This window comes from Pygocentrus nattereri, chromosome 2, assembly GCF_015220715.1.
Source record: "Pygocentrus nattereri isolate fPygNat1 chromosome 2, fPygNat1.pri, whole genome shotgun sequence".
Lineage (NCBI taxonomy): Eukaryota > Metazoa > Chordata > Actinopteri > Characiformes > Serrasalmidae > Pygocentrus > Pygocentrus nattereri.
In genome coordinates this window covers 47,531,954-47,555,020 of record NC_051212.1, presented here as the reverse complement: position 1 = coordinate 47,555,020, position 23,067 = coordinate 47,531,954, and the positions used below count along the sequence as shown (strand labels likewise).

General features: G+C 38.8%; 1 protein-coding gene across 1 annotated transcript; it reads right to left on the bottom strand.

The window, feature by feature from the left end:
• Nucleotides 1-4,350: 4,350 nt before the first annotated feature.
• Nucleotides 4,351-10,348, bottom strand: rgs1 (regulator of G protein signaling 1). The gene is made up of 4 exons (XM_037544048.1): nucleotides 10,327-10,348; nucleotides 9,122-9,232; nucleotides 6,523-6,689; nucleotides 4,351-4,527 (listed from the first exon to the last, which is right to left on the bottom strand). The coding sequence occupies exons 1-4, from the start codon at nucleotides 10,346-10,348 to the stop codon at nucleotides 4,351-4,353; spliced, it is 477 nt and encodes a 158-aa protein (XP_037399945.1).
• Between the last annotated feature and the right edge of the window lie 12,719 nt (nucleotides 10,349-23,067).

Below are 23,067 nucleotides of genomic sequence, written 5' to 3'. Positions count from 1 at the left end.
CTTATCACATAGTAAGGCTTATTACACAGTAACTACAGGGACCTCAGTGCAAACTAATGGAGCTATTCTTAGGTTATACAAGTGTGTAATAAAACTTTGGGCCTGCCGGTCAGCCCTGGCCTTTGGTGGGGTTAACTGACTTGGACTTCAGATTAGAATCCGTTTGCTTTGAGTGACCCTGTACCTAAATTATGCTCATCTTAATAAAAAATGTCTTATTAGGGTGTGAAATCATATTTTTGGCAATATTTCCATATAGGCCAGTTTTCCAATAGACCAGCCTAGACTAGCAATTTATTGGTTTTCCCAGCAGGGTCTTACTCACTTTTCTGATCACAACGAAATTTGATGGTGTAGCTGGTGGTACAAAATACAGACCCTTCCACAAATAAAATAACGATTAATTTTCCCAATATCTTGACATGGGTCATTCTCAAGGTCATGGGTCAAGTCCATACCATGTCTATAAATATCTGTCCATCATCATGCATATTAAAATATTTATATAATTTAGCAGTTTTGACATAATTTGTTGTTCTTTACATTGCTTGTAAATTTAATGATGAATGGACCAAAAGAAACGACCCAAAATTACATGGAAAGATGTCTGGTTCCATTGACTTACATTAAAAGTAAAATAGTTTTTTCCTTCTCCTGTAAAGTTACCATTTTGAGTGAATATATTTATATATAAATATATAAAAAATATATACATGTATATATATATATATATATATATATATATATATATATGTATATATATATATATATATATATATATATATATATATATATATATATGTATATATATATAACACAAGGCTCTTGGGCCAAATCAGGCCCACCCCACCTACCCTATCTGGCCCGCCAAAGTAGTTTAATTTTCTATTACTATAGGCCTGTTTCACAAAGTGCTGCACTACTGTTCCCATCATGCACTGCAGCATAATGTGCTCTACCCCAACAACAGTCTATGGGACGTCAGTTACACCTCAGTTCTACCCAATTCTGTGCAGTTCCACATCAGTCAAATCACCAAAATGCATTTCAGCCACAGTTTAACTGATGTAAACACTTAACAGCTTAAAAGCTCAGCAGCTCAGAAACTGAGCCCAAGTCTTAATGAACTTAATGAACCAGGAGTCCAGTTCAAGTAAATAGGTAGGTTTAAAAGACTGAGCTCCTGGGACGTTTACATTTGGAACATTTCAAGTATGTCATTTTTCAAGCTCTACTATAAGTGTCTGTGTTTCACTGTTGAAGTTTTTTGTATCTTTTGAATAAACAACGTCCAGTTCCAGTTACAGGACAACATTAATAAAAAAATGGAAATAAATATTTATATAAATAAAAATAAATATACACACACACCCACACATTTTCTAAGCCGCTTCTCCCTCGGGTTCGCAGTGTAAAAATAAATATGAAAAAAATAAATGAAATCTGGCCCTTTTAGTAGTTGAGTTTGGTTTATGCTTTTCAGTTAACTTTAACTTAGAAATTCTAAGGAACTGAACCAAAACAAGGCAACTTGAAAGTAACATCACTGGCTGTCAATTTGTTGCAGTTCATAAGATAAACTTGTGAAATGCTATATTTTGTAAACTGTGTATGTTTTAACAATTCACCTTAAAATGTTCCGTTTTACAGCAGTGTATAGTAATAAAACCAAAACTTGAAGCAAAAATATCTAAACATGTATCTTTACATCTTGCTGTGTTGCAGTAACGAGAATTTGGACTCTTAAACTGAAAAATGACTCAAATTAAAATAATTGAAATTTAAATGAAGTTGATTTTTAAAGAGTCCACCAGCCATAAAATGTTTGGGCATCCAAAACAGATAAACAAGCAAACAAACAAACAGATAAACAAACAAAAAGAGGGAATATTAAATTCAGTCTTTAAAATCTTCGGGATACAATATTGATCGTGTTTATGAGAACAACCCTCTATTGTTTATTTTTTATTATCGACACCAACCATCTACAGGTGATCACTCATGGCACCCAGTGGCGCTCTATGGCACTCCACTGCCACCTACTGGTCAGCTGAGACAGCTCACCGTCATTTGTTTAAACACATGTCCACGTTTAAATGTATTCCACTCAAAATGCATGGTGTTTATTTAGGGAGCAATTTTATTTGTACAAGTGATTCAAAAAGAGCAAATTATTTCACAGGTGAAAGGCCGGCCAGGGTCAACCTGTTCAACAGAGCAGCTTCCTGTCTAACATTATTGTTAATAAACAATATAACATTGTCATCAGATCAGCTCGTCCTGGGGTCCTAATATGAATATATTGTGTTTATTGAAAACAGTTTTTACAGAGATGTAGTTAGTCAACAAGCACTGAAACAAATCGGATATAAAAGCTTAATGAGAAAATCCAAAACAGAACCCTTTACAATATTTGTTGTCTTTACAGATGTCTCATAATTAATAAAAGACATATTATGTAGTATGGCATTAAAACTTGAATATATATTTATGGTTCACACAAAGTAATTCGCTGTATGTATATATGTATATATAGAACTTTGTATAAAAACTAGATTTTGACTCAAATAAAAGCACTAAAATAAAAAAAATGATATTTTTTGCTTCAAAGAGAATTCCACAGTTTTCTGTCAAAATTCCTGCCTAATTAAATAATTAAGATGTAAATGCACTCATGCAGTGGTTTGATAAAACATGCGCTATTTTAGAGCTCTTAATAAAGCAGAAGTATTCACAGTGGTGGTGATAGGAACCAGACGTCAAAAGAGTTCATATATATGTGTGTATTCTGCCTTCCGCCCGATGACCGCTCCAGCACCCCCATGACCCAGAAGGAGAAGCAGCTTAGAAAGATATGTGTTGATGTGTGTGTGTGTGTGTATGTGTATATATATATATATATTATATATATATGGTGTTATACAACATCTATAATACCTTATAAGCTTGTATAACTGTTTACAAGCATGATTTCATAACACATTATAATATCAGTTCATAAGAATGTTGTTATGCACTATGACAGACCATAATGAGGTTCTATTATATATATGCAAATTACTAAGTTGTATGTTCTGTATTACTATTTAAATGTGATTATCTCACTACTTAATCCCTGTTTTATAATGTATCAAGTACTGAAGTGCACATTCTTTAACCCTTTACTGCACAAATTATGACAGCAATAAAAAAATATATTCAATTCACTTTTTTTGCTTAAATTGGTCCTTATGAAATTCCAAAACATAAAAAGGAGTGCAGGGGTCAGGTTGGATTATGTTGCCTTGAGGCAACATTGTGCTACAATGGGAAGAAATGATATAAAGCCAAATTCCCTGAAGTGGTGAGACCTGGCTTATGACTGGCTAAATCCATCCAAGTTGCTTCTAGGCAACAAACATATTTCAGCAAAATCTCATAACAAAAAAATGGTACTGAATGTTTAATAGAGGTTTACATGTTGCCCACTAAGAGATAATATGACCAAGTATGTACCTTTTGTTGACATACTCATACTCTTCCTTTAAAATATGTATAATGTTATTGTAAAGTGAGGAAAATGAGTTTGTTGCCCTGAGGCAACATTTTGCAATAGTGGGATAATGTTTAAAATGTTTATATTTAAATGCTATTATTATAGTGCTGCTGGAGTTTTTTAAACACTCCTATATGGTGAGTGGAGAAAATAAAATGGACATTAAGCATAAAAAACAAGTGTTGGTTTGGGTGGTAGAGGTCACGACGCCTGGTTCCTATTACCGCCACTGTAAAGAAAAAGTCAGTAAATTTCTCTATAATCAACTATTTCACATCAAACCACTCTGAATGGCTTTACGTCTCAATGCCAATTGAGCAGAAAGTAAAAAATCTGAAAAAACTGATCACCACACTTCAGACTCATCTACAAAGCTGTACTAGTAATGCTAACTAATACAATCTGCAGCAAACTGCATGTCGCTGTACAATATAAGATGGTCCACAGAAGTGATACTCGCCAGTGTTAATATGCAATACACTGTGACAGTTCCTTTAGAAAGTGCGCTGGGTACCAGGTAAAAGATCCACACTGGCACACACTTAAGATTCATCACTGACTTGAGCACATTTTGTTAAGAAAAGTCCTTTTAAACTGCCTGCCTTTTTTTTTTTTTTTGCTATTGGTTCTCTGGAGTGGACTAAGTCATAATGACCTGCCCTGAAGAGCATTTCATGCCTTTGTTGAGCTTTTGACCTTTTGAGAATGACTTTTTTGAGAGAACTTGATGGACCGCGGCTCCGACTAGACGTGAAAGTGCATTTACCTGGGAACACAACGCACTCTGAAAAGAAAGTGCCTCTCTCCTAGAGAAGTCAGCTTCTGTCTGCTTTCCGTAGAATAGACTGGTAGATTTCAGATTTTAAAAACCGGGGGTAGCAGTCCCTCGCCATAAGACTGAAGATCAGCTTCTGCGCCGTGTCAAAGGAGTTTAGGTTTGGCTCAGAGATGTTCTTTGTTATGTTGGCGCGGGTCCCGCAGTCGATATTGATCTGGAAAATGAATGGCAGACATCAATTTAGTTTTAATGGGGAAGAAAATGCTAAACTTTTCACTGATGTAGTTAAAAGTGCACTTTAGGGCCATTAGGGTATTTATAGCATTTTTTCCTAAATAGAAACATTTTAGATGCTTAACTAAACCTATTTTTGTAAATGAATACATAAATAAATCATAAAAAACAGCCACAAAACCCATTAATTAACAGTAAAACTGTTTTCTTACATGATGGTAGAAATCTGTAAAATTAAAGTCATTTCATTTCTTTGTAATTCAATAGTTTCACTAGTCCAAATATTCTGATATACAATACCTTACCTCATGATAACTGTAACAACCATGACAATAAGTTGTATATCTTGTATATATCTGTATATATAAATAACAGTGTTGACCAGGAATTAAAATTTACAGTACTTTGACTTGTACAGTACAGTACTTTGAGTTTAGTGCAGCTTAGTGGCTTATTAATTTGGGATATCCCTTCACTTTTTAATAAGAACCAAGTTTAAATGCTGAAGTGAATGTAAAATGTTTTTAACTATAGCAAAAACATTGTTTCGCATCTAACTAATTTGTCTCAAATGTACTTACAACTATAACAGAAACAGAAGAATGACTAACAGTTAAAAAAAAACCTAAAGGCTAACCCCAAGAGACTGGCCATTCTTTACACATTTTAAGCTAATGTTTGCTTCCTTGACAACAAACTGGTGTGAAACTTCATTATTTTTTATTGAAACATTCCTGTTTCCATTCAGCTAGATGGGACACTAGACATTTAGCTAAACAGGCTGCCCTTAGCATGTTTTGCGCTGTATGTACACTGTGATCTGGGCTTATTTGTGGCATACCAGTATTATGGTTATGACAAAACTCATACATGTAGAAGAATTTGAACTAGTATACTGAACGAACTTGTACACTACCCAGTACTAGACTACCTAACAAAACAACGCTAACTTAGCTTATTAGTCAAGTAATGCCATTTGCCATCTTGCACTCCTGCATATTTTAATATTACACCTGTACAGTTTAGTTCAATTCTTTTGAGGCAGCAAATACAAACTACTAATTCCAGGTTCTAGGCACTATAAAATCTATATATTCAGACAAAGCTTTCACATTCTTTTGTGGTGTCCATTTTTTCTGACCTAGCTGAGTAGTAGTGGTGGTATACTGGTTTATCCGGTGTACTGACCCTCAATCTCCTCTCACTGTATAGTCCACTGCAACAAAAATGGACACCAGACTGATTTCTACAATGTTGCTATCGTACCACCTGAGAAGCTGCCTAACTCGGTCAGGTGCCTCAGACAACACAGTGGGCCTTGGGTACGGAACAAGACAGGTTCCAAGTCAATACTGAAGCTAATGGCTAATATTTTCCAAATACCAGCAACGTCTGAAGGCCAGAGGAATGAATGTGCGGGATGCATGTGTGAGACAAATGACTTGAGACATTTGACAAAGCTAAGATTGTGTTCTTATTCGTAAGTCCAGTTCCACCTTAAATAGTGCAGTTGCATTCAGGCCTATATAGATGCCAGAATGGATACTGCTCCATTTAAGGTGGAATGGAAGCTGCTGAATTTTCATTGAAAAAGAATACATATGCATACATTTTTATTTAATTTTTCAGTTTTTGATATCATTTGAAAATTCCTGTTGCTCTTTACATTGTGTATAAATTTCATGATTAATGGACAAAAGAAATGTCCCAAAATTACTTGGAAGAGCATCTGGTACCACTGACTTGCATTGAAAGCAAAGTCTGTTTTTTCCTTCTCCTGTAAAATTACCACTTTGGAGTGTTTACAATGTTTTGTTCTGACAGGATATAACACTTTAACAATCAGATCCATGGAATCATATGCATGGCAACCCTACGTTAATGAAATACCACTGTTCAGAAACCACCTCCCAGCTTCTAAAACCAATGTCCAGTCACTGTCCTTCTCAGCTGCAGTGGTCACACCGTAACCAACCTGTCTGGGCGCCTCCACCTGCACAAACTCGGAGTAGATGCGGTTAGCTGTGATGATCATCTCTGATGTGTTTTTGATCTTCTTGTAGTCCTCGCAGGCCAGCCAAAACAGGATGTTCTCCTCGCTGTACTCAGACCTCAGGAACTCCTGGAACGCCAGCTGCCCAGCTACAAAAGAAAAGATCCCACATTCTGAAGGGAAACCATTTAGGCAAAGACCTTTGTGGGGACGCTCTAAGGGGTTGTTGTAGTAGTGAAATCTGTGTGACCTTGAGAAGATGGAAATTTGAGTGCTGTCACCGAGATTTGAATAAGCCGAAGAACCTTTTAAAGGGGTTTTCTCAGAACGCCTGCATAATGAGAAATGGTTGAGGTGTGAACAAAGTCCTTCAGGGTGACATCATGTGAAATGGTTCATTCAGTAGTGCTGATAGGAACCAAACGTCCACCTCTAAAAGCTTCCTCACAGAAAGTTTAACGTGAAGTGTTTATGAATGTGCTGCCTGAAGGCTGAGGCATTAAATAACAGTAAAACTATGTTTTCTCAAATGATGGTAAAAATCTGTAAAATTAAAATCATTTCATTTCTCTGTAATTAAACAGTTTTACTAGTCCAACTATTCTGATATACCGTACTTTACCATCAAAATAACAGCCATTAAAATAAACATAGTATTGACCAGGAATTACAGTACTTTGACTGTGAAAATACTATATTTTTATGTTCAGTCTCTTAAAAACCAAGTTTAACCACTAAAGTGAAAGGAAAATATTTGGAATTATGGCATTTATCAGCTTATCAAATGTAGCATGCCAAAAACATCAGAATAGTGTACAAAACATGCAACACAGAATCAGTGTACTGTGCTGTGCAGGGACTTGGGATGCGGCTGGGTCTTTGGGGGGGGCTTCCCCTTCAGACCTGTTTGTCTGCTCTGCCCTACCACCTTCCTGAACCTCCATTACCAATGCCCGCCCCCGTCCTGTTATGGCAGACCTCTGCTGCCCCTTCAGAGAGACCAAAATCAACAACTTCAACTGACAAACACAGGACAAAGGAATTCTGTGTGTAGTGGTCATTTCAGTAAGGCCTGATGGGCGCTTCAGAGGGGTCCTGTGCAAAGTGATCTTTTAAATAAGACCCGGAAAGCTCTGACATGATGCTCAGCCTGGGCTGGGAAGCAGGTTCGGGCTCAGGGGAGGGGGGGCCTTTGTGGTACCCTGGCTCCTCCTCTCTTCTGCACAGCAAGGCAATATTGCCTACTTATTATTGATGTAAAAGACTATTGTATGTTGTATACAAGATGTTCAATGTGTATGTATATGTGTATACATATGTTACCTCTGTATTTACTTAGCATACTGCCTGTCTGTCATTATTATTATTATTATTAATAATAATAATTCTTCACTTTATTTGTTTGCTTTATGTTCTGTCTGTCATGTTTTTGTCCCTCTTTGTGGCTTGTCTTGTCATGAGGTACCTGTCTGTTTCTAATACTATATATCTGTTGCTAATAAAAAATAAATAAATAAATAAAATTGACAGTTTATGTATTGTATTTTATTTTCTTCCAATTTGTTAAGCTTAACAATGTTTAGTATTTAAGTATGAATTTCTTAGCAGTAGAGGAACTTATTTTCACTTATGTTTATATCAAATCAACAAAACGTGTCATTTGATTGAGGTTCTTGCAATAAAGGTTGTGTTGTGGATACATGGCTCTTTATGCTGGAAAACCTGCTATATATGAATCTTTGAAGAACCTTTTCAAAATTGGATCTATACTGTACCAAAAAGCTGACACTGTATCTTATCCTTTTCCTATGCATGTAATGAATAATTGACCGTACTACAAAGGATTCTTCCATGACATCGCACAAAAAAGTCTTTACTTCTATTAATACTTGTATTAATGTACAGATCTTGTTTCTAAAGAAATCTTAAACCACAAATTCTTCATTATTTTTTCATAATTCAGTGGTTAAGATGTACACAAAGTCATTCAGAGTGGTTTGGTGTGAATTGCTTTGTTTTGGAGAAGCTTAGAGTCAGAACTGTACACTGTGGTTTTAATAGGAACCAGACGTCCACCTCTAAAAGCTCCCTCACAAAAGGCTTTTACACGCAATGGTTGCGAATACGCTGCCTTATGCCTGAGACATATTGTTTTACGTCAGTTTTCTGACAAGGATTTGGCCATTTTTTTCAATCCATTCATGGTGGAGGGATACACGCAGGGTGTTTTAAAGCAAAATAGTCCCCAAAGAAAACTTCTGTTTTCAGATTTGTCACCATTTTACCGTCATCAACATTGCATATAAAACCTCAGAAGACGCATGAATAAAATGACTATGTTTGTGTTGTAGACACGGTGACCCCTGGTTACTATCACCACCACTGTAAAGAAATCTATATAATGACTTTGTCCATTTCGCAAACAAAATATACTTCTTTAATTTCTTAAAAAAGCAATTGGCAGGCCCAAAGTTTAATTACACACGTTTATAACTTAAGAATAGCTCCATTAGTTTGCATTGAAGTCCCTGTAGGTACTGACTAATAAGCCTGGGATTTTAATACATGGTCAGTTTCTTACCTTTACACCCCAACAGCTTTTCAATAGACTCATTCCAGGAGGCTGCATCTTCAAGGGGGTCCTTGGAAAAGCAACAAAATCTACCCTTGAAAATTACATTGAGATCTTTCACTAGTCATATAGACTGCATAACTTTTCTTACCTTACAGTAAAGCTATTTTAAAAATTACACAGCTTTTAAACTTAAAAAGTAACCTGGTTAGCTTGAAATGACTTAATTCCACCTTAAATAAAAGTTAAACAATGTAAAACAGAAATGATTCTTCTGTTAACTTCAGTGGAATCGAAAGTTCAAGTTAACCAGGCTACGTATAAAAGCTGCATAACAGTTTACAGTACAATTCCATTATGTTTAGAGTAGATTTTCCTTAAAAATACCAACAAAGCACAACCAAAAATCTTTACTCCATTGACTCATCAGCAAACTTTAAGCTGGCAATTTTAATCAGTGCTTTAAGTTCCATTCCAAGTGCAAATTGAGTCCCAAACAAACTCACTTTATGGCCATCTCTGCCACTGTGGTCCTCAGCATCTGGCTGCTGCCCGCTTTGCCAGCGTGTGGGACTGTGGAGGGTCTAAACAAGCTTGCTTCCATGTATGGAACACATGGAAATCAACATGCAAAGCTTTGCTTGGGAGGGTCACCTCACCGCATGGCCTGTGGGGAAGCCTCAGCGACTAAGTTAAGGCCCGGGTGACGCCATGGTAAACACAAGGCCGATCCATTACTGAAACATCACTGTAAAACGAGACAAGGTGATGCATTAGCGGGGATATGAATTAATAGGACAGGACGAGGTATCATTTACAAAAATCATTAGAAAAGCAGGATCGGAAAAAGGACGGCAAATGGAAAATCTGAAGCCCTCTAAATCATCCTGTTCAGCTGCTCTTGGTAAATTGCTAATCCGTATTAATTCATCAGGGGCATCCCCTTGGATTCATTTCTATTCAGGATAAAGGGGAATTATAATTTCGGCATAAGTTGCTCAGATGGTAGACTCAGATGTCTTTACAGTGGTGGTGATAGGAACCAGGGGTCTTGGTGTTTACAACACAAATATAGCCATTTTATTTACTATCCAAAGCCACCAGTGAACTTACACAAGTCTTTTGAGCTTTTTATGTAATGTTAATGATGGTAAAATAGTGGTAGATCTGAAAAAAAAAACGTTTTTTTTGGGGACTATTTTGCCTTAGAGCACCTTGCATGTACCCATCCGCCATGAATGGATTTTAAAAATATAAGTTTTAGGCCAAAAATACCAACAAAACATATCTCAAAATGATTGCAAAATAATATTTCAGCCATGGCGCGTTGTCTTAGTAACCACTTTGTGAGGGAGCTTTTAGAGGCTAAACGAAACGTTTGGGACGTCTGGTTCCCATCACCACCACTGTAAACAATTGATTCTATCATTTTTTTTCTAGCATGGAGCATTTCACATCAAACCACTCTGAATGACTTTGAATGTGTACACACTTGATGGTTTTCCGATGGTTCTATATGGTTCTATATAGAACCATAAACACTCAAAGAAACCTTTGCATGAATAAAGAGCTCTTTGCTCTTTGAAAATAGTTCTTCAGATTGATGGCGGTGGTTCTATGTAGAGAATGTGCAGTAGGTGTTCTGTACAGCATCAGAAAGGGTTCTGCTGTTGTTACAATGTCAAGCTTGGACTAATAGAAGAACCCTTTTTCGGTGCTGTATAGAAACCTTTTCGAAAAGGTTCTGTATAGAACCATCTACAGCACATTCTCCATCAATCTGATGAACCTCTTCAGCCTTTACTCATGTAAAAAGTTCTTTGAGTGTTCATGGATCTATGTAGTACGGAGCCCCGCTGGTGACGTTCTTTATAAATTAAAAATAACGTTCAGTCCAAACTTGGTGAACGAAGGGAGTGAATTATCTGCTCTTATCATCATATCTTCATCAGTATAATGCTGATTTTGCATTTGAGGCGTAAACATCGAGCCATACCTTCTACTACATGTGACATGGACCAAAAAGCCTGAGAAAAGTTTTTTTTTTTCAAACTATACAGCGTGACTCTTTCAGATTAAACAACAAAACAAATCCATCCATCCATGCAGCTTTAAGTATGTTTTCTGCTTTTGTCCTGTTGCTGAAAACTAAATAACTTGTACGTAATGGCTGGTTTGACTGTATATAAATTGAAGGATGGTCTGTACTTTACCCTTTTTTGCCATTCTCCCCAAGAGAACATACCCTAGCAACACAATCTGTATTACTATACCAGGCAAGAGAATCACTTTACATTCAGAACAAGCACTTACACAGGCAACGTAATGGGACTGTGGGATTGGAAAGCACTGCTCGAAAATGAATGTGCTGATCTCATTTGGATGGTCAGTGTACCCAAAAAGCCGTCAATCAAATAATTGAATCAAACGCGTAACATTAAAATCTCTGAATGGAAATCTGGTCCTAAGCAAATCGAGTGGGGCTGAAATCACCTTGTCTCCTCCTATTTGCCTATTGTAAAACATCAGGCTCATAGCTCGATTGTCAACATGTGGCCGTGTGCAGTGTCATATGTTGTTTTCCATTTTCCGTCGCTGCAAAACATTCACCTGCATCAGGGAGCCTGTGATTTTTCAAATTTTCTGTATAATCAGTGCTTGAGATGTAAACAAATGCAGCAACTAGTGCTAACAGATTAGTTAACATTGCAGGGCAGCTTTGTAGAGGGGCCTGGGGTGTGGGCATCTGTAAGAGGGGAATTCCACCAATTTTTTTACATTTCTGCACAGATCATAGCTTTTATATGTAATATTGATGATGGTAAAACAGTTGTAAATCTGAAAAAATACATTTTCTTTGAGGACTATTCCGCCTTACATCACCCTGCATGTACCCCTCCGCCATGAATGTATGTTCACTTCAGATGTCTGGTTCCTGTTATCACCACTGTGAAAAATTCTGGCTCAGTATGTTTCTCTATAATGCAGCATTTGAAGTCACTCTAACAGCCTGGGTACACCTTGCATTAATATGTGTTTCATGTATGGATTGTATATTATGTATTTTCGCCAGATAAGTAAAGTAAAAAATATTTAAAAATTTCTAGAATAAATGAGATAATCTTATTATAAGTGCACAACCATCTCAAAATGGGCAATATGAGATATTTCGACTAGATCCAAGATCATTTCACTTGACTTTTTTCACATCTTCATTTCTTTAATTATGTACAAATTGTCAAAAATTGGTGGAATTCCCCTTCAAGTCATAATTAACACCAACAATAGATTTGTGAATGCATGTCTGCCAACACGTCGGTGCAAACCTAATGTAGGAACCCAATGTATCTTGGTTGATTAACTATATTTGGGGAAAGTTGTGGAAATTTGAACTATTCCTTTAAAAGTTCAAGGGTCACTCTTCAGGTGGGGGCTTGGGGCTGGTATGGAAAAGATGAGTCCCTCCCCTCTCTCTTCCTTCTCTAAATCCTGCCACAATATGTGGTTAGAGATGGCTAACTGCCAGGATGGGGTCAAAAGGTTCAAGCAAGTCACAGCAGGCTGGTATCAATTACTGCCATCATGCAGAAGCTGTGCTTTATCTTTTGTGTGAATGTCTTTGGGGATGAGCTGTGACCGTTGATGAATGTCTTTAGGAAGAAGGTGCTTTTCTTTGGAGAGCTTGCTTATGTCCCATAAGCCTGAAAGCTCTACTGATTAACCGTATCTCAGCAGGTTTCCTGGGCATGTAAATGTCTGCAGGCAATGGAAAATACAAGGCCAGTCAGGATTTGCATGCATAATGACCCACACATGGCCTGGAGAATTTGATTTCCAAAGGAGGTGGTGGAGATGGCAGTTGCTGCTGAGAAGGTCTTAAGTCACTCAAACACACAAGAAAACTTTCTCTCCTTGTTTCTCTTTTTTTTCACCCCGTAGCAATTCCCTGTAGCAATGGGCACTTTTGGGCTCTCTACACAAAGTACTAGAACCTTTAGCACCAGAAAAATGTGTTTTATCCATTGACCACTGGTCCAATGCTGAAGCTTCCGGTTGTATGATTGGTACTAGCAGGACCTAATGGTACTCTAGGATGTTCTGTCTTTGGAAAGAGTTGCATCTGAGGTCCTTGACAATTTAGCGAATTCTTTACTCTACCAGTAGAAGACAAAGCCACCGAGCACTATAACTTGACCAATAAGAAGGGCATCAGAATGTAAGCTAGAATGGCATGTTGATGTGTCGATTGCTATTTTGAGAATGATTAATTTGTAAAGAGTTCCCAAAAGTCACATAAGCTAATAAAGCAGCTAATGCTGTTAGCATTCCATGCTGGAAAAGGACCACTGGTATTGCTTTCTAATAGGAATTGGCTCAATGGTTTCCAAGGGAGACCACTAGTTTCTTATTGACCACCTTTAGATCCCATTGGAAAACCATCAAGTGCATTTAGAATCAGCCATAGTCACCTGTGAAACCATTAGGATCATTTACATTGTGGTATAAACCATTTAAAAAGCCAAAACATATTACAAAACCCAATGGTTTCTATGAGTCTTTTCAGCAGGGTTCATCATTCTGACCACTGATGCGTCATAAATCCATGAAAACTAAGTTATCTCGCTAGCTAGGCCAAAATGAGCAGACTCTAGGACTGTAGTTAGCATAATAGTATGTAGCCCTGTGACATCATTTCATTACATTAGGTGTATATTGGTATGTAGTGTTTGTCTCAGGTGACACTTAAACATGCATGGTTTGACAATGGGTATCATTCAGTCACTCAGTCAATCAGTGACAAGGGTAGTGGGGTGTTGTTGTAAGGGTCCAGCCTGCACCACCTGCTGCCAGCAGAGGGTGTCAGCAGCAAGGCGCCCAGCCTGCACCTCCTGCTGCCAGCAGAGGGCGATGGCAGCAAGGCACCATGGACTAATCAGGCTAACCTGACACACCTGTGAGCTCCCCTATTTAAGGCTGCAGCAAACAGTGTTCATCACACCTTTGTAGAGGGGTGACCTGTATGGTACCTAATCGTGAGTGAGTGAGTGAGTGAGTGAGTGAGTGAGTGAGTGAGTGAGTGAGTGAGTGAGTGAGTGAGTGAGTGAGTGAGTGAGTGAGTGAGTGAGTGAGTGAGTGAGTGAGTGAGTGAGTGAGTGAGTGAAAAACAACAACAATTGCCCCAAAACAAAAATAAAGATTGGCAAGAAAACAAATTGCCTCAAAAAACAAAGGGAGTATATTTCCAAAAGTATTCACTCATCTGGTTTCACACGCATGTGAAATTGAGTGAGATCCCATTCTTAATCTATAGGGTTTAATATGATGTCATTTGTGAGGTCAGACACTGATGTTGGATGAGAAGGCCTGGCTCACAGTCTGCACTCTAATTCATCCCAAAGGTGTTCTATCAGGTTGGGGTCAGGACTCTGAGGACTCTGTGCAGGCCAGTCAAGTTCTTCCACACCAAACCGGCTCATCAAGGTCTTCATGGACCTGCTTTGTGCACTGGTGCACAGCCATGTTGGAACAGGAAGGGGCCGTCCCCAAACTGTTCCCACAAAGTTGGAAGCATGAAATTGTTCAAAATCTCTTGGTCTGCTGAAGCATTAAGAGTTCCTTTCACTGGAACTAAGGGGCCGAGCCCAACTCCTGAAAAACAACCCCACACCATAATCCCCCCTCCACCAAACTTTATTCTTGGCACAATGCAGTCAGATAAGTATGTTCTCCTGGCAACCGCCAATCCCAGACTCGTCAATCGCGTTCCCAGAAGCATGATTTGTCACTCCAGAGAGCTCATCTCCACTGCTTTAGAGTCCAGTGGTGGCGCTTTACACCACTGCATTCCACGCTTTACATTGCACTTGGTGATATAATGCTTGGATGCAGCTGCTCGGCCATGGAAACCCATTCCACAAAGCTCTCTATGCTGCTCCTGAGCTGATCTGAAGGCCACATGAAGTTTGGAGGTCTGTAGCGATCAACTCTGCAGAAAGTTGGTGACCTCTGTGCACTATGCCCCTCAGCATCCGCTGACCCTGCTGTCATTTTATGTGGCTGACCACTTCGTGGCTGAGTTGCTGTCGTTCCCAATCGCTTCCACTTCATTGTAATACCCCTAACAGTTGACTGTGGAATATTTAGTAGTGAGGAAATTTCACAACTGGACTTGCTGCACAGGGAGCGTCTGATCACGGTACCACGCTGGAATTCACTGAGCTCCTTAGAGCGACCCATTCTTTCACTAATGTCTGTAGAAGCAGTCTACAGGCCTAGGGGCTTGGTGTTATACACCTGTGGCCATGGAAGTGATGGGAACACCTGAATTCAATGAATTGGATGGGTGAGTGAATACTTTTGGAAATATAGTGTAGCTGATTAGCCAAATTAGATGCTTTAAAGTGGCATAAGTAGACTGAATATACACCTAAATGATTAAAACCGGTTATTATGATGGTCCAGCTGTCTCATGCAAGTAGAAAATGAACTAGAGCCATATGCTGTTTCTCTTTTGTGTCAGTTCTTGGGTGTTTTTTTGTCTTCCGTTTTCTTCCAAAAATGCCCTTTTTTTTTGAGAACTTCCACTTTCTGGGCTTGGTGACTTTGAAGGCATATCTGTATGCATGTCAAACACTTGCGTAACGAATCATAGGAAAGCAGCACTGCTAATCCGAGATTTGATTGCTCGCACACTGGATATCAGTCTCATTTTTTACTTTTGCCATTGGCTTTGTTATTTTGTCATGTTTGATTGAAAGAGATAATGCATTATCACATTTATCTTCACTGAGGAAATTGGGTTCTTTCAGCTCTGCCAGCCTTTAGGGTGGAATAGGAGCTCACTGAAGAAAATCTGGCTTATTTGGGTATGAATTTGTTTACAGCACCTGTGTGAGAGAGAAGGAGAGAGAGAGGGAGAAAAGGAGATTTTCTTTTGCTTTTGCCAGAACTGAGATGACTCATTCCACTGGGCAAGCTCAAAAGAATAAAACGAGTGCTGAAGATCCTTTTAGAAGAATTTAGGAAATGGAAAGTGTTCAGAGCTGAGGCATGCGTCAATCATATTTATGCCATTTTTCCCAGAAGCTGTCTTTTTAAAGACCTCATGGAGAATAACAGTTTTGTAGACTATCATTAGGTGGAGCTGTGGTGCCTCTTTCAGCTTCCTCTCACTGTAGGCCTTTGTTTGCTGTTGTGTGACTTGCTCCATGCACAGCGATAGCACTGCCGCTCTTTCTCTAGGCTTGAATTTTTAATGGAGCATAGTCAGCGGTGAATGTTCCACACATTCGTACACTCGCCAACTAGGCTTTAGAAAGTCTTGGGCAAACGTGAAGACATTCTCGCGCTGTGCTGCCAACACCACTAGCCATCGTTTCCCCAGTGCCTTTTACCTCCATTTGAAACGTCCCTGTGAATAGCTCAGTTTCCAGAGTTCCTTTGATACGGGGATATTCCGCCCCAAGCAAGGCTGCACCACTTATGCATGGAGCTGAGATCTGACATGCTGAACAAGCTTTGTTGGGCATCTGATCAGACGGCTCCACTTCCTGCTCAGCATCATCCTAGGCCTGTCAGCTCTGGACAGCTGGAAAGGGGGGGTCAAAGGGAGGTCAGTGTGCAGGAATAAAGTCTGCACATGGACTGCTGCAGTTAGATGTCTCCGAAAAGAGCAGGTGAAACTGAGCCCTGCTTGAAGCCTGATTGAGTGTGACATATCGTTGCTGTTGGGGCAAAAAGGGAACTTTACACAAGAAGCAAAAAACTTCTGAACTTCATATGGAAGATATTAGAACTACTTTTTTTCCCAGGTCATTCTTGAGCAGTTAAGTTCGTCCATTTATAAAAGCAATAATCCACTTGAGGCTGTGCATTACTGCGATTTTACCACGGGTAAGGGGGTTCTTAGGCACGACACGAAGTGGACCACCTAATACTTCCTTCTCTATGATAAAATCGCAGTGACGCACAGCCTCTCATGGCCTTTTGCTTTTATAAAACGGCGGCCACCTAGGTATAAAATACACAAATTTTCAAAAATAATAATTATTAATAATACTCAATGTAAACATGTATTCTGCCAAGAAACGTAGTTCCTTTAGATTATGGTATCATTGCCAAGCAACTATGGAGAGCGTTCGGTCGCCCATCGCTGTACACCGCGGTCATTTCGTTCATTTTAACTTTTTGTCGTATAACAAACATAACACAGCGCTGTTTAACGCAAAAGCTTTCACTTTATACAGACTTTTTGGTCACAAAATTACCAGCGAGTCTTATTTCGCGCAAACCTACTCTGTGCTTTCTTCTTGTGCTGGGGCTGAATCTCAAATGGCTCCCTGCTCCCTATATAGTGCACTACATGTGAATTGATGATGCAAAATATAGAATAAGAATTAGTCATTTTGGACTCGGACACATCCACACTAGATAAATGATGCACTATTTGGCTGTAGAGGCTAGAATTCCTAAACTTTCATAGCTAGCACGCTGTTTGGGATTCAGCCTGGGTTTGACGCGACTTCTGACCTTCTGATTTTAAAGTGTGTAAGACATGTTACATTCTTTAATGTTTCATATTGCTCCTTTACAGTGAACCATTGTAAGTACTTTATTTCAAGCCTATGATATTAATGATTTGATTTAATGAAGTTGTTTAGACGGTCAATCTTTTAGCCAGTTAGCTGACCAGCCTAGTTCTAGATAAGAACATGAGCTACAAGCCCCTCAGTTTAAAGAAAAACCAGGTTCTTACTTATCAGTACACTCAGTGATGCATGTGAGTAGCATGAGAGTCTATACTATACCTTTTACTACACAATGGTTTTTCATGCCATGGTAATATACAATTCAGTTGTTGTGAGGCGGTCATTGGTGCGCATACCATTGATTTTACAACGGCTTTGAATGTGGCTCAGCCAATCAGAAATTAGGACTTTTTTGTTTGTTTGTTCTGGCAGCCACAATATATTGGCTGAAACACTCCTTATAACTTCAGCATGAATGGGCGGAGCTAGAGTGCTGTATAGGCACATGTATAAATGTGCTTTTGAATTCCAAACGGCCTGTTTTTAGTTTCATTTCCAAATATGGACTGTATAGACGAGTGAAACCTGTTTTGAAACCTTTACAATGTGTACATGATGATGATTAAACTCCTTTGATTCAAAAAAGTTGGTTTTCCCTGGTATAGGTCCTTAAACAAAGCCCGGTTTACCCAAGTAAGGACCCATTTCCTACATTTTTCTTTTTTCTTTCTATCATGTCCACTTGCACTGGTTGTGTGGATTAATTCACAAAGTCATACTTCATTTTTACGTGGCCTTTTTCCATCCTCTCTTTATCCCTAGGAATGAAATGGGCAGTCTTTAAAACTGACATGCAAATGAGCTCTTCTGGCTCATTTGGCTGCTCTGTATTGTATATTCATTCACAAAGCAGTCTGGGCTGAAACGGTCCTTAACTTCAAGATGAATGGGCGGGGTTAAGCTGCTTTAGGTCCAATAGGCAGATACAGTATATGTAAATACTGATTCATTTGTGTCTTTTTAAAAAAGGAACAGGCTCTTTGTTCCTGTTGTTAAATGAGCTCTGTTCTGATTGGATGCCTTGTGTTGTACTTCATGAAAAAAGCTCTCTGGAGTTGAACTGCTGTAGAAGGATATACAGTACTGTGGGAAAGTTTTAGACTAGTCATAGTCATAATTCAAGTAAACATAAACAAAGTAACAAGAATTTCTTGGGTCCATATTTTTCCTTGACACCTTCACAGCCGCCACAGAGACTCGTTAATATCATCAATTACATCATGAGCTCAATTTACTGAGCACTGATTGGTCAAACCAGGAGCTGCTTTTTAACTACATATAATTCTGGGCTTCCTCGAGGAGAGGCTTGGAAATGGTTAAACAATCACATCCAGAAAATCACTGTGTATTTATGATGGATTACATAGATGGATAGATGGTTGTGTGTGAAAATCCCAGTAGATCAGCAGTTTCTGAAATACTCAGACCAGCCCGTCTGGCACCAACAACCACGCCACGCTCAAAGTCACTTAAATCCCCTTTCTTCCCCGTTCTGATGCTCGGTCTGCACTTCAGCAAGTTGTCTTGACCACCTCTACATGCCTAAATGCATTGAGTTGCGGCCGTGTGATTGGCTGATTAGCTATGTGTTAACAAGCAACTGTACCTAATAAAGTGGCCGGTGAGAGTATAATCATTCATTAATACTCTATGAACTTTTAAATCAAATATTAACCCTTTTCTCAGCAAATAAAAACAAGCTACACAAAAATAGATTTTGAAAATGTGTCTTGGGTGCCTAAGACTTTCGGACAGTACTGTAGGTAAATATGTGGTGTTTGTGACGTCACAAAAATGATGAATTTAAAGCTGTTTTTCTGTAATTCCCAAACCGTCTTATTTCAAAAAGCAAAGAAAATTTGACGATATGGGCTCGAAGTCCTCCAGCTTACTGAGTCATCGTGCTTTGTGAAATCCCCCCCGGCTTAGTAAATCATTTATCTCCGTTCTCTCTCTTGGCTGAGAGCTGAAAGTCAGGCCTGAAGTGGACTTAAAGTACACATGTCAAGCCGTTTTCAACAATAACAGTGTCCAGTATCTTACAGATGTCTTGGCTGCTTCCTCCATTACACAACATTCCTTAAAATAAAATTCACGTGCTGAGCTCTGTCCTTACACAACAGCCTTGGCAGGAACAGTCCATCCTTAGCTCAGTAAAAATAAAATTTGCATGCCAGTTTCAAGCTCTTCTGACTCATAAGCTCTTCGGGCGATATGTCTTAGTTAAATGTGGACATGAACTGTGTTTTCATAAAGTAAAACCAAGACAGTTTTCAAAATGAAGTTGAAAAATGAAAGCTGAAATGAAGTTGAAAGGGGGGGAGGGGGGGGGGGGATTCAGACAACACAAATTAATGACGTTTTTCCTTTTTCCGGTTGCCGTTGGCAAATTATAGCTTTTGAGAAGTCCACGGTAAGAAGTTGACTTTAGCTTTTTGCTCCTCTCATATGCCTCATATTAACTGTGATTTTATGTAATTCCTTCTAATCCATTTTGTTTCTTTAAACTATTGATCTTTTTTTAGTACTATATTTATTTCCTTTATTTCTGTAGAGCACATTGAATCACCTTGCCATGCCTTGCATTGCACTGGTTCAGTTTTGGCCCATTCGTCTTGACAAACCATCCACAGCTTGCCAAGGCTCACGAGGCTCCCTCTGATGGACTCACAATTTCAAAATCCTCCATAAAGTTTCAAAGGGATTCCAGTCAGGAGATTGGCTTGGCAGCACCTTAAAGGCTTCTTGAGTTATTTTGGCTGTGTTTTGGTGTCATTTATCTTTTTGAAATGTCCATCTTCTCCCTTTCCTTGCCCTAAATTGTCCTAATTTCTCCTGGTACATCCCTCCATTTCACGTTTCCTTCGATGACGAGTAATGCTCCATTACCGTTGGAGGCCTACATGATGATGCTGCCACCTTCATGCTTCACTCTAGGTGAATGTTGATGTTCTTGGGATTAGATGCATAATCCTTCTTCCAGACATGAGTTCCATTTCATCTCATTCCATTTTTTTTCATCTGAAGGGAATCTTGGTGGCGCAACTATCTGGGGACAGTTTGCGGCATTAATATGAGAACTAACTTTTTTTTTTTTTTTTACTTTTTCATACTTAAAACTACAAAGTCAAAGACATTGTGTGTAAATCTGAAGTCACTATATGCACTAGTAGTGTATTTAAATTACAAAAACAAGTCCGAGTGCTTGTATCCCCCTCATTGTACCTTCCAAAGATGGACATAACTGCCAGGTGGAGATCATTGTAGTTCTGTAATCAGAAGCTGCTTCCTCTGCCCATGAAATCAACTCGGCCTACTGATCGGCCAGATCATGAGACCTTTCTCACTTTGGTTGTATGCAATGCGAAGAAAGGTCTGCATTAAAAATCTTGGACCAACCTTAAAGGTACAGTGAAGAACTGTTCAGTTCAGTGAGTAAAGCCCTACTCTACAATGTCCATGAGCAGATAAATCAGATTTTTCTTGATCATGTTTGAACTCCAGCAGTTCTGCTTAACATCTATTTATTAATGCCATTTCAGACTGTGGGAAGCAGTGTTTTAGATATACTTTCATAGCCTTCTGCTGCTTTGTAAGATTAAATTATCTTTAGTTTCAGATCCTCAGCTGCTTGATGAGCCCACAGCTGTTGAGTGTGAGCGTAAGAACCTGAGAAGTTTTTAAAGGGCACAGAATTCATTACACACTGGAAATTGCCTACACTTGACTTGGAGTGAGGCTTAATGAGCCAAATAAGCTTAGCGGCTTCAAAAAACACTGCTAATGGAAGGGTGCCAAAACTTACGCACACTTCACATTTTACGATTTATTTTTTCCAAAATGTTGAATTTAGCAGATAAGTAATAACGGTGCATTAAAGACACAGAAATACATCATGTTTAACTTCCATGCAGAGGTGGGTAAAACATGTACTTTGACACGGGCGTTTCCAAACTTTTGCACGGCTAAACTGACCACTTGGTCATTTGGTTTATGCTTTGAGTAATTTAATATGCTTCCTGACCATAGCGTCAAATGTGGGTGGGCCTAAGCCCACTGAGCCCAATCTTGCCACCTCTACTTTAGACACTTATCAAACATAAGTGTGTAAAAATAAATAAATAAATAAGATTCAATGATTTCATGAGTGATATGATTCAAAGTGGCCTCAGCCTTTTCTGTTCACATTTCATTGGATGCCAAGTCTGCCCCCCTATACCAGCACAGGAAGGCCTCTATATTCAGCCCATTACTCATATAGAGATGCTACACATACTACATACACAGTCCATTACTCCTGATAAAACTTTCTTCATGTTGGTCACACAACAGCTTCTGATGACAACGTCTACTTTAAAATCGACTGACGAAGGCACATCCTTCTTGCAGTCGATCCTAATAATGGCCATTAAAAATATCCTCCTGCTTTTGCTCGGAAGATGACGATTAAGAGCCATTAAGAGCCATAAACAACCCTGCCATGCTTAACAGCTTTCTGCTCTGATAGTTTAAGAATAATGAAGTTTTTGTTGGCAATGGATTCCATAAAGTAGCTTTACACTTGCCATTTGTCGACAACGTTAATATATTTCACCCAAGACTGGTTTGCTCATGAAATATAGATTTGTTCTGTGGTTTAATGCCTTTTTATTTTTTTATTTTTTTGAGGCACAGTAATATCTGAAAGCGATAGATTTGCCACCCCTAATGCTGCCTTTGTTATTCCACCCTCGATTCTGAGCTGCTCCTTGTGAGCCAAAGACAGATAGTCTGCATTCCAAAAGCTCTTATATGCATACATAATTGATGTTTGCCGTCCAGCGTAGGTGGATTGAATAGTACCGGATCAGGATTTGATCCAGATTAGGGCGCAAAGTGAGGTGTGGGCACCTTTGAATGAATCACTAATACAAAAAAAAGGGAAGTAAGAAAGAATTGTCGGCTCTTGCGTAAGCTAATCTATGTGAAACGTCAATGGTGGAAATGTAGCATTAGCTGAAGGATTGAGGAGAATGTCTCAATTTGCTAGCGTGGATTCTGTGTTGATTTGCAGTCCACAGTGTGCCTGGAACCTTAAATCCACCGACGTTTTAAAGGGAGGAGAAGTTGTTTGAAGTCTGTTACTACCCTCAGTCTGATGTAGACTCACCAGCCTCTTTATTAGAAACACTTACAGTGCCCTGTACTTGGGTTGCACGACTAATAATTGCCTAGTTACTCAAAAAAGTATTTGACTAGTTTGTAATTTCCATAGCTAAAGCAGAAAGACACTTTGGAGTTCGCTATTTTAGCTGTTTATTAGTGCAGTTAAAGGGTGATTGACAACAAAGAATTCGTCAAATCGTAGATCAAATAACAGCCAAAGAC